The 13514-nt window shown below is 36.5% G+C and overlaps 1 protein-coding gene across 1 annotated transcript; it reads left to right on the top strand.

Annotated features, from left to right (window-relative positions):
- Positions 1–555: 555 nt before the first annotated feature.
- Positions 556–2386, top strand: LOC110732581. The gene is made up of 4 exons (XM_021912539.1): positions 556–915; positions 1035–1266; positions 1357–1697; positions 1793–2386. The coding sequence occupies exons 1-4, from the start codon at positions 556–558 to the stop codon at positions 2384–2386; spliced, it is 1527 nt and encodes a 508-aa protein (XP_021768231.1).
- Positions 2387–13514: the final 11128 nt, after the last annotated feature.

The raw sequence follows: 13514 nt of genomic DNA, 5'->3' as shown, positions 1-13514 counted from the left end.
TAGTTCATTTCTTGGATTCTTGGTTTCAATTAGCAGTTTTTATTTATTTCTTTATTTTTTTCAACAAAGTAATAAGTGGCATGACCACAGTGAACAAATAAACCTGTTGAGTTGCGTAGGTTATTCGAACTCATCTCATTTTATTTTTACAGTCATTTTCTTTCTCAATAATAAAATTTTATTCATTTCCTTACCAAATAATTCATTTTACTGCCAAATAATTCATTTAATTTCCAAATCATTCATTTTATATCACTACTCCAATAAGCCATTTCTTACACAAATATTCCAATAATTCATTTCTAAACTCTGGGAAACCATGAGAATTATTTTTATTTATTATTGTGATGCTTTATTAAATGTATGGTTGGTTAGCAATCAAAATTTGGTTGATCAAGCTGCAAAATTGGGAATTGTATTGTTGCAACCTCAATTTGTGAGCTTAAATTAAATGTGTGTATGAAAGGTATGAGTTAGTTAGATGGATTTCTAACTTGAGAGCTAACCATGATCATAATTAATAAAGACCCCTTGTTTTAATTCAGGAGAAGAAATATGGCAGGAGGAAGTGGGAGCAATAATGAAGGAAATGAGTTGAGTGAAGTTGTAAGGCAGCTGGCAGTGGTCGCTCAACAATTGGCAAGAAACTCGACTAACAATGGGGATGCTCAGGGGGAACTGTTTAAGAAGGTGGCGCAAAGCAAGCCACTAACCTATCAAGGCAAACCTGATCCAACAATACTGGAAAACTGGTTAAGGGAATTTGAGAAACTGTTTGGGGAAGTAGGATTCCCAAATTTGAAAGTGGGTTGTGCTACCTATTACCTTAGAGGTGAAGCTAACCTTTGGTGGAAACAAAATGAGGCTACCACTAAAGCACTACATGGGTTCAATTGGACTATGTTTCAAGAGAACGTTAGGGACAAGTTTTACCCTAGTTTGCTACAAAAACAATAAGCCGAGGAATTTTCTAACCTAGCAATAGGAGATATGTCAGTCACTAAGTAATATACCAAGTTTATTGAGCTATCAAGGTTTTCCAAGAGTCTGTTGCTACAGAAAAGGCAAAATCTAGGAAGTTTGAGAGTGGATTGACCACTGATTTGCAGCTAAGGCTGTGTGGACAAGTGTTCAAAACCTTAGATGAAGTTTATGGGAGGTCTGCACACCTTTATGCGTTGGAGTTGAAGAAAAAGAAAGAATTAGCTGAAGTAGAAGGGAAGGAAAAGAGGAAAGATATGGGACAAAACGCTGGGAACCCGCAAGGTAACCAAAACAATTTCAAGAAGCAAAAGTACCACCATAACAACAACAACAACTTCAACAACAATAATTTCTAGGGTAACAATCGTCAAGGTGGACGAAACTTCAATGGAGGGCCTAAGAACTCTAACCAGGGAAATAATAAGGATGAAAGGCGTTATTTCTGTAAGAGGTGCAGAAATAATCACCCTGGTAAGGATTGTGAGGGTAACTTGGTTACTTGTCGCGCTTGCAACAAGTTGGGACATAGGGAGTATGAGTGCTTCTCCAAAAATTCTAACCGAAACAAGCAGAGCAATAATCAAGGAGGGGCTCAAAGGAACTTTCAGGGAAACAAAAACTATGCAGGGAACAAAGGGGCACAACAAAATGGGGTGAAAGGCAACAATAATGGGAATAATCAGGTGAAGAGTAGAGCTCCAAGAAAGCTGAATGTGATAAGTAGGCATGAAGTTGATACTACGAAGGATGTTATTACTAGTACTTTTTCTATTAACTATATTCCTATTAAAGTTTTGTTTGATTCTAGCGCAAATTTTTCTTTCATTTCAAAAGCCATTATTTCAAAGCTATCGACTGTTTGAAAACCGTAGATGTCATAGATGTACCTATAGTTATTCCTACGGGAGGGGTAGTACAGTGTACCAAAACTTTAAAGGATGTGCCATTAAAGATCAAAGGAAAAGTATTTTTGTCTGACCTCATTGAATTTGGGTTGAGTGACTTTGATATCATCTTGGGAATGGATTGGTTGAGCAAGTACAGTGCGGAGATTCGTTGTCGATTGCAAAAAGTACAGTTAAGTACAGTTGAGGGTGAGTTGGTAACACATTGGAAGCATGGTGAAAAAAAGTGTCCAAGGATCATATCTATGATAAAGTTGGCTAAGTACATTAAGAAGGGACATCCAGTATATTTTTGTAGTATAAGGAACTTGAACCACGAAGAGACAACTAAGCCTGAGAACATAGAATCGGTGAATGAGTTTCTAGATGTGTTCCTAGAAGAGATTCCAGGGATGCCACCTAAGTGGGAAATGGATTTCACAATAGAGTTGGTCCTAGGGAAAACACCTATTTCCAAGGAACCATATCGAATGGAACCTGCAGAAATGAGTGAGTAAAAGGAGAAACTGCAGGATTTACTAGAAAAGGGGTACTTTAAACTAAGTGCATTGCCTTGGGGAGCTCCAGTGTTGCTTGTTAAGAAAAAGGATGGAAGTATGAGGTTATGTAGTATTGACTACAGGGAGTTGAACAAGGTCACCATAAAGAACAAGTATCCATTACCAAGGATTGATGACCTATTTGACCAATATGAGGGGCGCATCTGTGTTTTCCAAGATTGATTTAAGGTCTGGATACCATCAGTTGAGGATCGCAGACGAAGATATTCCCAAAACTGCATTTAGAACAAGGTATGGACATTATGAGTTCACAGTAATGCCATTTGGATTGACGAATGCACTAGCAATCTTTATGGACTTGATGAATAGGGTGTTCCATCCATTTATGGACAAGTTTGTTGTAGTGTTCATAGATGATATACTGGTGTATTCGAAGAATAAAGAGGAACATGTGTAACATTTGAGGGAAGTTTTACAAACTATAAGGGAGAATAAAACTATGCGAAGTTTTCCAAGTGTGAGTTTTGGTTGGAGAAAGTAGCATTTCTGGGTCACTCTGTATCCAAGGATGGGGTAGAAGTAGATCCAGCAAAGATCGAGGCAGTGAAGGGATGACCTACACCAAAGACAGTGTCTGACAATAGGAGTTTCTTAGGTTTAGCAAGGTATTATAGGCGTTTTGTGAAGGAATTTTCTAAAATTGCTAAGCCTATGACCTCTCTAATGAAGAAAGACAAGAAGTTCGAGTGGGACGAGAAGTGTGAGGAAGCGTTTCAACTTTTAAAGCAAAGGTTGATTACAACACCAGTTCTAACATTGCCAGATGATAGTGGGATCTACGATGTATATAATGATGCATCCAAGAATGGTTTGGGATGCGTGCTTATGCAAAATGGAAAGGTGATTACATATGCGTCAAAGACAGTTAAAACCTCATGAAGTAAACTACCCTACTCATGATTTAGAATTGGCTGCAATCATTTTTGCACTAAAGATTTGAAGGCATTACTTGTATGGGGTGAAATGTAGGATTTACACAGACCACAAAAGCTTGAAGTACATCTTCACCTAAAGAGATTTAAACTCGCGCCAAAGGAGATGAGTAGAATTTGCAACGGACTACGACTTGGACATATAATCCCATGAAGGGAAAGAAAATGTAGTTGCAGATGCTTTAGGTCGTAAAACCAGTCATGGACTGAACACTTTGATAGTGGCTGATGAATTTTGTAGGGAAATGAGAAAAATGAACCTAGAAGTGGTGGAATGGGAAGTACCAGCAGGTATACTCGCGAATTTAAGCATTCAACCAACAATATTTGATGAGATAAGGGAAAATCAGGCAGGAGATGTAAATTTGGATAGGATTCGTGAGAAAATAAAGCAAGGAAAAGCTACAGATTTCAAAATCCATGAAGATGGGAGTTTAAGGTACAAATGTAGATGGTGTGTACCACAAAAATGTGAGGAAGTAAAGAGAAAATTGATGGAGGAAGGACACAATACACCATACTCAGTACACCTTGGAGGGGATAAACTATATAAAAACTTGAAAAAGATGTATTGGTGGCCTAGAATGAAGAATAAAGTTGCAGAATTTGTAGCAAAGTGTCTAACTTGTCAAAAGGTGAAAATAGAGCACAAGAGACTGCAAGGAACCGTGCAATCATTGGAAATTCCTGGATGGAAGTGGGACTGCATTTCGATGGAATTTGTGACTTGCCTCCCCAAGTCAAAGAGTGAAAATGATACCATTTGGGTCATGGTGGATAAACTTACCAAATCTGCAGTGTTCATACCAATGAAGGAGACCTTGAAAATGGAGTAACTTGCAAAACCTTACATTAAGAATGTTGTGAGGTTACATGGAGTTCCAAAGGATATTGTGTTTGATGGAGATTCTAGGTTTCTTTCAAAGTTCTGAAAGAGTGTGCAGGAAAACTTTGGTACAACACTAAAGATGAGTACAACATTTCACCTTGCCACAGATGGACAAACTGAGAGAATTATTCAAACCTTGAAAGATATGTTGAGAGCTTGTGTCATAGACTTCCAAGGGGTATGGGAAGATAGCTTGGACTTAATTGAATTTTCTTATAACAAAAGTTATCATGTGAGCATTGGTATGGCTCCATTTCAGGCATTATATGGAAGGAAGTGTCGTAGTCCTGTATGTTGGAACGACATAAGTAAAACAATGATCTTAGGGCCTCAAATGATTGAAGATACAGTTAGAAAGGTAAAAGAGATTCAAGCTAAGATTCAAGCAGCACAAGATCGTCAAAAGAGTTATACAGATCTAAAGTGTAGGGAAGAAGAGTTTGAAGTTGGTGACAAAGTGTTGTTGAAAGTATTACCAATGAAGGGTGTTATGAGATTTGGGAAGAAAGGAAAACTTAGCCCAAAGTATATTGGTCCATATGATACATTACAGAGGATAGGTAAAGTAGCTTATAGGTTGGTCTTACCTATGGAGTTAAGTAAGGTGCATAATGTATTTCATGTGTCGCAGTAAGAAGGTATATACTTGAAAAGTCACATGTGCTACAACCTAAAACAATTGAGTTAGATCAAAGCTTAACTTATGAGGAAAGACCTGCGAAGATCCTTGACAATAAAGTGCGCAGTACATGCAACAAGGACGTTAAGATTGTTAAGATGCTATGGCCTAACCAAGAATATGAGGAAGCAACTTGGGAAGCTGAGGATGAGATAAAAAAGAAATACCCAGAGCTGTTTGATGTATATTGAGTTATTGGGACGTAACACGTTTTCTTTAGGGGGGTAGAATACGGTAGATTTTCGCGCTTTTTCCCCCATATTTTCAGTTATTTTTGTGCTTTTTGCACATTTTAAACGGTTATTTCGAGTACTTTTGATTTCAAGGAGACATTAAAGGTAACAATATGTCAAAAGAGTACAACAATATTACACAAAGTGAGGAAAAAGTTTGATTTTTCGTTACCCAAGTTTCGGGACGAAACTTCTTTTAAGGGGAGGTAGACTGTAATACCCCGTATTTTTATACATATTTTAATTTAAAACATTATTTTATGAAGTATTTAAATAATTTGAAATGAACTATTTATGGTATTTTATTAATTTAAAAAGGTTTATTTTAATTAAAGGTCCATTTTTATTTATTTAATCGTTTTGGAAATATTTTATTTTAAGGTCGATGGAATTTTAAACAAAGTCAATGACTAGTTTGAATAGGAGAAGGAATCATTAAGAGTAGAAGGGGAATTTAAGTTAGGAGGGTTTTGGAGAGGGGGGCATAAATACCCATCTTATGAGCAAATTAGACCTTGCCCAAGGTGGAGAATACCCAAAGGTAAACTCTCTTTCTCTCCCCTTAATTTTCCCTTCTCCCCCACATTACTCACACGCACACACATCAAGGTGGCCGGCTGCCACCACCACTTCCCACCGGCCGACCACCGCCGCCACCGGCGTGGAGGGCGGTAGCATCCCCCTCCACGTGCGTGCGGTTGTGTTAAAAAAAACACACACTCTCTCTTTCTCTCTTTTGTTTTAAATTAATCCAACCTTGATTAATTATTGATTTTGGGTGTGTGTGATGATTTTATGATATTTTAATAATGATTATTATGTATATAATTTTCAGATTTGGTTTGTGAATTAAACAACCCCAAATTGAAAACCTTAGGTTTCTAAATTAATGTTTATTGATGGGATTTGATTGTAGTTGATTAAAACTATTGAAATTAATGTTTTTAAACAAAATTTTTGCAAGTTTATGAGTTTTTATAATGTTGGAATTTTTATATAAAGGCTAGAATTATGTTTCTTGAGAGGATTTTTAATTACCCATTAATTGGGAATAAAAGTAGGTGGTTTAAATTAATTTTCAGCATTTTGAAGGTTTAAAAATGATTTAAAGAGTGTTTATATTGCTGCAAATTTGTTATAAATAGGTATTATTGTCTCTTTTTAATTTTGGGTTGTAGGAGACTTCCAAGTGAGTGATTTTGTGTATTCGTGGCGATTTTGAGATCATATTCGAGGTACGTTCGTGTACTTGGTAATTATTTAAGTGTATAGAAGCATGCTAGGCTTTGTTTAATTAATTCCAAGGTAGTATCATGATAGGTATTGGTTGGAATTGTTGATTGGATTGATGTTGGTGATTGATTTGTGAAGTACGGATTATTGTGGTGAATTGATGATTGGAATTAATTATGTTGGCACGTGGGTTATAAACCACACTTTTATTATTGGCAAGATTGAGAGCATGTTTAATTAAACTAAATATTTAACTTGGTTTGGAATATAACAAGGGAATTTTATGATGGTTCATATAATTTTTATTGATGCTATAAGCATGGGAAAGGAGCTTTTTAAGTGTCTATGTACACAACGATTAAATTATATATTATAGTGCCTAGTGCACTTAAGGTGCTCTAAACACCGAGGGATAGGATTTGCGGTGTTTTATTCCCTTAAGGTGTTATTTAATGCTGAGGTAGTTTTAAAAGGGTTCAACATTAAATAAAATGTGGTCACTAATTATTCAATAATTAAATTGGAATGTTTTATTACTTGAATGATTTATGTTGATTGGTTGTGTTGTGGGTTGAGAGTCATCACCAAGTCAAAAATATGTAAACAACGTAAAGTGAAAGAGATTACGCACTAAAACTTTCGTAACGTATATACCTTGAGTATGAACATATGGGGGGGGGGAAGTTATAGGGTTTTATATTAAACCATAACTTCTACTGGAAGTACATGACGCTGTATTTTCCTTTTTATTTTACGCAGGAATTCCGCCATTTACGAGTGGTTCTTTTATACTGGCACAGTTAGCTCCCGTGTTAATACCCCTTTTTTAGGGCAGGTTAGGAGGGGAAACTCGTTTGTTGTGTCATCAAATTAAATAAACAAACCATCTGTTATTGGTTGGTTATGTTGTATGTTGTATGCTTATAAACAGGTGCAATAAGGTAAGTTGTGTGTTAATAGGATAAAAGTATGTTAGTATGTACTGTTTACGCAGAAGTACTCAGCTTTGTTGATTGTGTGTTTGAATGTTTGTTTGGCCTTGTCTTTTTCTTGGCCCTATGACGACCCATTTCTAATGGCGAGTAGTGGTGACAAAGTAAAGAAAAGCTTTTCAGGTGATGAAGCATATTCATGATGGGCACGAGTGAAGAGCAATTCCTGTTTAGTTTCCATACGAATATAATGTGTTTTATTCGCTTTGATTATTATATATTTGCTTGTGAGACTAACACAAAGGTTTAGATATTCGTTTTGGGTTTTGGTAAGGGTCTAAAATGGTTCCAAGTTGTAGGTTGATTTTGTTTGACTTTGGTTGACTTTACTTTTGTTTGGTTTGACTTTTTGAGTTGACTTGTTTTGAATGGTTTTTAAAATGAATCTTCCATTGTGTTTCTTTGATAATTGCCTTAGTCGTTTCTCGGTGGCGGTAATATCTTAGATTTTCCTATTTCATATTTTAAAAGAGCAAAACATGTATTTTAAAGGAAAGGAATTTCTAGGGTATTACATGGCATAAGTCATTAGTTAGTCCATGACAGTAAATTAAAGCATAATATTGTTGCTGGACTTGATGAAAAGAAAACTGTTACATAGTAGGTTACTATCTATTGCCTATGGCTCTTGTTTTTTTTGTAAAAACGTATGTTGAGTGATAGGATGCAGTCAGCATTATAAAGTTGCATGGTTAATTGCAGAGTAAAGGGTCGACTATGCTACGCCTTGAATTCGTGCCTTCATCGGGTATTCTGAAAACAACATTACTACTGTAATTGCGATTCTTTAGATGAGTGAAACTTGCAGACTCTGAAGCTCGCGGCTGCAACTCCTTAGTAGGATTTGAAGTAGCTACAAGCGAACATCAGAACAATTGCTGATAGCTAATGTTATGCTCGGTCCAGAATGTGAAAGCTGGTGCATCAGAATTTAGAATAAGTGAAAATTTCAGAATAATGCAGAGCAACTTAAACAGAGATTCAAAATCCCTTACGTAATGAATGAGGACCTCGGCCAGTAAACTTTGCTTGCGAGGCTGACTCAGACCGATTTGTTTTACCTTTAGGACCCTAATTTCACAGGTATAGGTTTGACAATTGGTTGGGACCTACTATGACGAACTACGTAGCTATACTTACCTTAAATAACTGAGATGTTAAATATGCAAGCTAAAGAAAACTGTTGCATATCATTCTGAGTAGAAGTAGCACTGGTGGAATAACTTGCACGGGCTAGAGTATACCGAGTGACTTTGGCTACAGAACGATCACATAGCAAATACTCATAAGGTCTGGAAAGCATCAAACAACTGCAAGCTAAAGCAAGTAGATTGTACTAAAATCTCTTTCTGGCAGAGATTAAATTGGTTGTGAGAGTAAAAAGTATGTGAGCTCCCGCAAGAACCTGTAGGTTATATTCGACGAGCAAATGTCTTCTGTGAGGTCATTCATGATTTAAGGAAACTCATATCTAGCTTTACGCCCAGAGTGTGAGAGCTTATATTATTTCAAAGTCCGCGATAAGTGGATAATGCATAATGCAAAAGTGCAACAATGAGAAACAATTATAAAGCTGATCTTCAACAAATTTCATATGTGATTATGCATATGGCAGCTGCGTGAGGTACAAATGTTGATTCAATTAATCGCCTTACCTACTAATATAGCACCGTAGCTGCTCAATTCAATACTCTCAAGCTCCGCATGAAATTTAAATTGCAAAAAGCGTGGACAATTGAAAGTCTTCAACACAAGCTACACAAGGCATGCCATAATGTGGCTGATTGTCAGGCACGCAGCAGCTCAGAAAATAAAAATGTTCAACTTAGCTAAAGCTTATAAGTAATCCTAGCCATCTTCTTCTGGTTAGATCCTCACTCAAAGTAAATAGTCCATAGCATTTTTGAGGGAGAAAGGATGGATCTACTGCCTATTTTCTAAGCGTCATCATCAGCTCACTTTTGAAAGTATGACCGCACTCTTAGTGGTACTGCAACTGTTTAGCAGCAGAAGACTGGTCATGTTATGCTCAGGGCTTGGAGTTTGAGGAGGATAAGAAAGTATTAAAGTGGCGCCTTCTTACCTCAAGCTACTCATGAGCTTCATGAAAATTTTCCTAAGCACAAGTTCAGATGATACAAGTTCTGCAATGAGCAGTGATTATAAATACAATAAGATCACAATGTAATGATTCAGATTCAAATACTTTGAAAACGTTCTGCTAGAAAACGTTTCTACAATCGGGTACCACAAGCTACTTGGTCTTGTTAGCGGTATGGAAAAATTAAAGGAATGCAAGAGCAAATTCCTCATAAGGATTTGATAATTGTTGTTGAAGTGTTCATAAGCACCTGATTAGATTGCTTTGTGGCATCTTTCAGTGAGCACACATACATCGAGCTCAATTTAGCTGAAGCCTATGCGCAATATCAGTGGAAATGGTTATTGCTTATTATCTAAGCATCATTAAATTCACACTTAATGGTTGCAGATATTGGTAAAGGAGGTTGATGAAAATCCTTCAAAGCCATCTTACGTGCTATGATCAAGAAGGTATCGAGTAACCGTAGCAGCAAGAGTGATTAATGAGGCATGCAGATTCTGAAGCTTGCAGCTATAGCTCCTTAGTGAAGCTGCTCGGCCGGTTGTGATGCTAACTTTATCTTATCAGATTAAAGAAAATTCCCCCTGCCATGGCAAATGCAGATAGCAATTCCACAAATTATAGGGACCTCAAATTCTGATAAGCTCTTTGTCAAGATTTTATTACCTCTTTCAATAGTTATTTCTGCTGGAAAAAGAGTATATTTGTGCTTGATAAAATGTCAAAGCGATACTTAACCCCCCTAGGACGTCATGATGATCGTGAAGACAGAAAAAATAAAGGTCCTTGCTCTATTGTGATTGACGGAAGTAGTCTGATCAAAGCATCTTTCCGTCAGCCTACATAATATTTCAGAACACGAAGTCCATCTTTTGTAGTAGTAATTTGCCACCTGGTTTGATACAAAGTTTTATATAATATGTCTAAGCATGATTTGATACCCATGTTTGATCCAAGGATAGAGAAGAGCAAGACATGCATGTTAACCAAAATCACAAGGAAACCATTTCCTAATTTTGTTGAGAAAAATACTTCATTGCTTGATTTGGTGCATAGTGATTTGTGTGAATTTCACAACACACCTTCTTTAGGGAATAAGAAATATTTGGTAATATTTATTGATGATTTTTCAAGGTTTTGTTATGTTTATTTGTTATTCTCTAAAGATAAAGCCCTAGATAAATTTAAAATCTACAAAAGTGAAGTAGAATTGCAAACTAACGGAAAGATAAAAAGATTGAGAAACGATAAAGAAGGTGAATACTATGACCCAAGTTATCTCCAATCTTTAGGTTTAGTACAAGAAACTACCGCGGCATATACACCACAATAAAATGGTGTAGCGGAAAGGAAGAATAGGACACTAGAAGAAATGGTTAATTCTATGTTGTCATATTCGGGTTTAAGTGATGGATTTTGGGGTGAAGCCATTTTAACGGCTTGTTAAGTGTTAAATCGTATTCCCATGAAAGGGAAGGATGTTACCCCATATGAGCTATGGTACAAAAGTAAACCAAACTTGGGTCATCTCAAAGTTTGGGGTTTTTGGGCAATCGTAAAAGTGTCGAAACCTAAACATAAAAATTTAGGTGAAAGAGGAGTTGAATGCATTTTTATAGGATATGCGGAACATAGAAAATCTTATAGGTTCTATGTAATAGAGAAAAATGAATTTTGGTCGGTTCACACTACCATTGAGTCAAGGGATGCATTGCTTGATGAAAATCGTTTTCTTCAATTCCCAGACCAAAATATATAACTCCAAATACCGATGCTCAAAGTTTTGATCAAGTTTTAATTGATCAAGAAGTAGATAACCAAACTCATTTAGAGGAGGCTTCAACATCATCATCACAACCTAAGAGAAGTAAGAGGGCAAGGAAAGAAAAATCCTTTGACCCGGATTTTCATGTGTACTTGGTTGAAGGATCAAGGGATGAAGTTTCAGCACAACATCCATACATTTTTAATGTGGAAGATGATCCTTTAACTCATGACGAGGCTATGAAGTCTCGGGATGCTCCATTTTGGAAGGAAGAAATTAATGATGAGATGGATTCCATCATGGGAAACAATACTTGGGTGTTAGCTAATTTACCGCCTAATTTTAAACCAATGGGGTGCAAATGGATCTTCAAAAAGAAATTGAGGATTGATGGAACTGTTGAAAAGTTCAAAGCTCGATTAGTGGCACAAGGTTTTACACAAAAGCCTGTTATCGATTATTTTGATACATATGCACCGGTAGATAGAATCTCAACTATTAGGTTGTTGATTGCACTTGCGGCAATTAAGAATCTAGTAATTCATCAAATAGATGTCAAGACAGTATTCTTGAATGGAGATTTGGAAGAAGAGGTTTATATACGACAATCGGAAAGATTTGTTGTGGAAGGCCAAGAGGCAAAAGTTTGCAAGTTAATTAAATCATTGTATGGGCTAAAACAAGCACATAAGCAATTTCATCAAAAGTTTGATGAAGTTGTGTTGTCTAATGGTTTTAAATTGAACAATTCTGACAAATGTGTGTATAGCAAATTTGATGACAAAGGTCAAGGTGTCATAATTTGTCTATATGTAGATGACATGTTGATCTTTGGAACGGATTTGTCACAAGTTGAAATGACAAAATCCTTCCTTAGTTCTCAATTTTCCATGAAAGACACGGGAGAAGCGGATGTCATCTTGGGCATAAGAACGAAGGGAGAAAATGGGAAGTTGATCTTGTCACAATCTCATTACATTGAGAAAGTGCTCAAGAAGTTCAATGTTAGTGAAAGTTTGACCTTTCTTTATTCAACACCTATGTATCCTAGCATAAAGTTGGTACCTAATGAAGGTAATGCAGTTTCACAACTAGAATATGCTAGAGTTGTAGGATGTTTGATGTATGCCATGACAAGTACTAGGCCGGATATCGCTTATGCGGTTGGTCAATTGAGCAGGTTCACCAGTAATCCTAGTATGCTACATTGGCAAGCGATTCGTCGTTTGTTGAAGTACTTGAAGAAAACCATGGATTATGGTTTGTGTTATAGTGTATACCCTTCGGTTGTTGAAGGATATTCGGATGCAAGTTGGATGTCAAATAGAGATCATTCATCCACAAGTGGATGGGTATTCCTATATGGGGGAGGTGCCATTTCATGAGCATCAAAGAAGCAAACTTGCATTGCGGATTCTACAATGACATCGGAGTTCATTGCATTACATTCCGCTGGTAAAAAAGCAGAATGGTTAAGGGATTTAATGCATGAGATTCCTTTGTGGCAAAAGCCAATATCGCCAATTGTGATACATTGCGATAATAATGCTACTTTGGCTAAGGCATATAGCCAAGTGTATAATGGTAAGTCAAGGCATATTGGAGTGCGGCATAGTGACATCCAAGGGCTTATCAAGAATAGTGTGATCACTATTGATTATGTTCGAACGAATTTCAATCTAGCCGATTGTTTCACCAAGGCATTGGCTAGAGATGCGAATAATAGGATGACAATCAATTTGGGATTAGAGCCCTAAGTAATTAATAATGAGGGTATCTTAACTTAACGCCAATAAGACATTGGGTCTTAAGTTCAATAAGATTAACTTTCTTATTTGGTAATTGGGAACTTGTTTAATCATCCAAGATAAAGTTCCGGTTTACTATGATGAAAAGAGGTTGTTTTTAACTTAATAGAATTCCTGATATAATGCTTTGTCACAGGAGCATGTTTTGGAAGTCTACCTATATAAGTACGAAGTTTAGCCGCTTCAAGAAGCTATTTGGGCATAGTTTTGAAGTACTTACGAAAAGATAGGGATACATGGCTTTACGTGTCAAGTATTAATGTAATCAAGTAATTAATCTTGTGTGTGTAATATCTTCATGAATTCAATATGTATTGCTTTTGGTTCAAACGTTTTACGATACTGAATGGATACGAATTCTTGGAATGTATATTGCACTAAGTGGGAGTTCAAGTCTTTGTACACTTTCATTTATGCATAAGATTGCCTT

This window comes from Chenopodium quinoa, unplaced genomic scaffold (assembly GCF_001683475.1).
Source record: "Chenopodium quinoa cultivar QQ74 unplaced genomic scaffold, ASM168347v1, whole genome shotgun sequence".
NCBI classification, from domain to species: Eukaryota; Viridiplantae; Streptophyta; class Magnoliopsida; order Caryophyllales; family Amaranthaceae; genus Chenopodium; species Chenopodium quinoa.
Note: the sequence above shows the minus strand (reverse complement) of the source record. Positions and strands in the feature narration are given on the sequence as shown.

Bases quoted from the DNA above. Each gene is read 5' to 3' on its own strand.
- LOC110732581 (XM_021912539.1), top strand. From the start codon at position 556: ATGGCAGGAGGAAGTGGGAGCAATAATGAAGGAAATGAGTTGAGTGAA. The intron at 1,267-1,356 runs GTAACCAAAACA...ACAATCGTCAAG, and splicing joins AAACGCTGGGAACCCGCAAG to GTGGACGAAACTTCAATGGA. The intron at 1,698-1,792 runs GTGATAAGTAGG...GTTTGATTCTAG, and splicing joins GAGCTCCAAGAAAGCTGAAT to CGCAAATTTTTCTTTCATTT.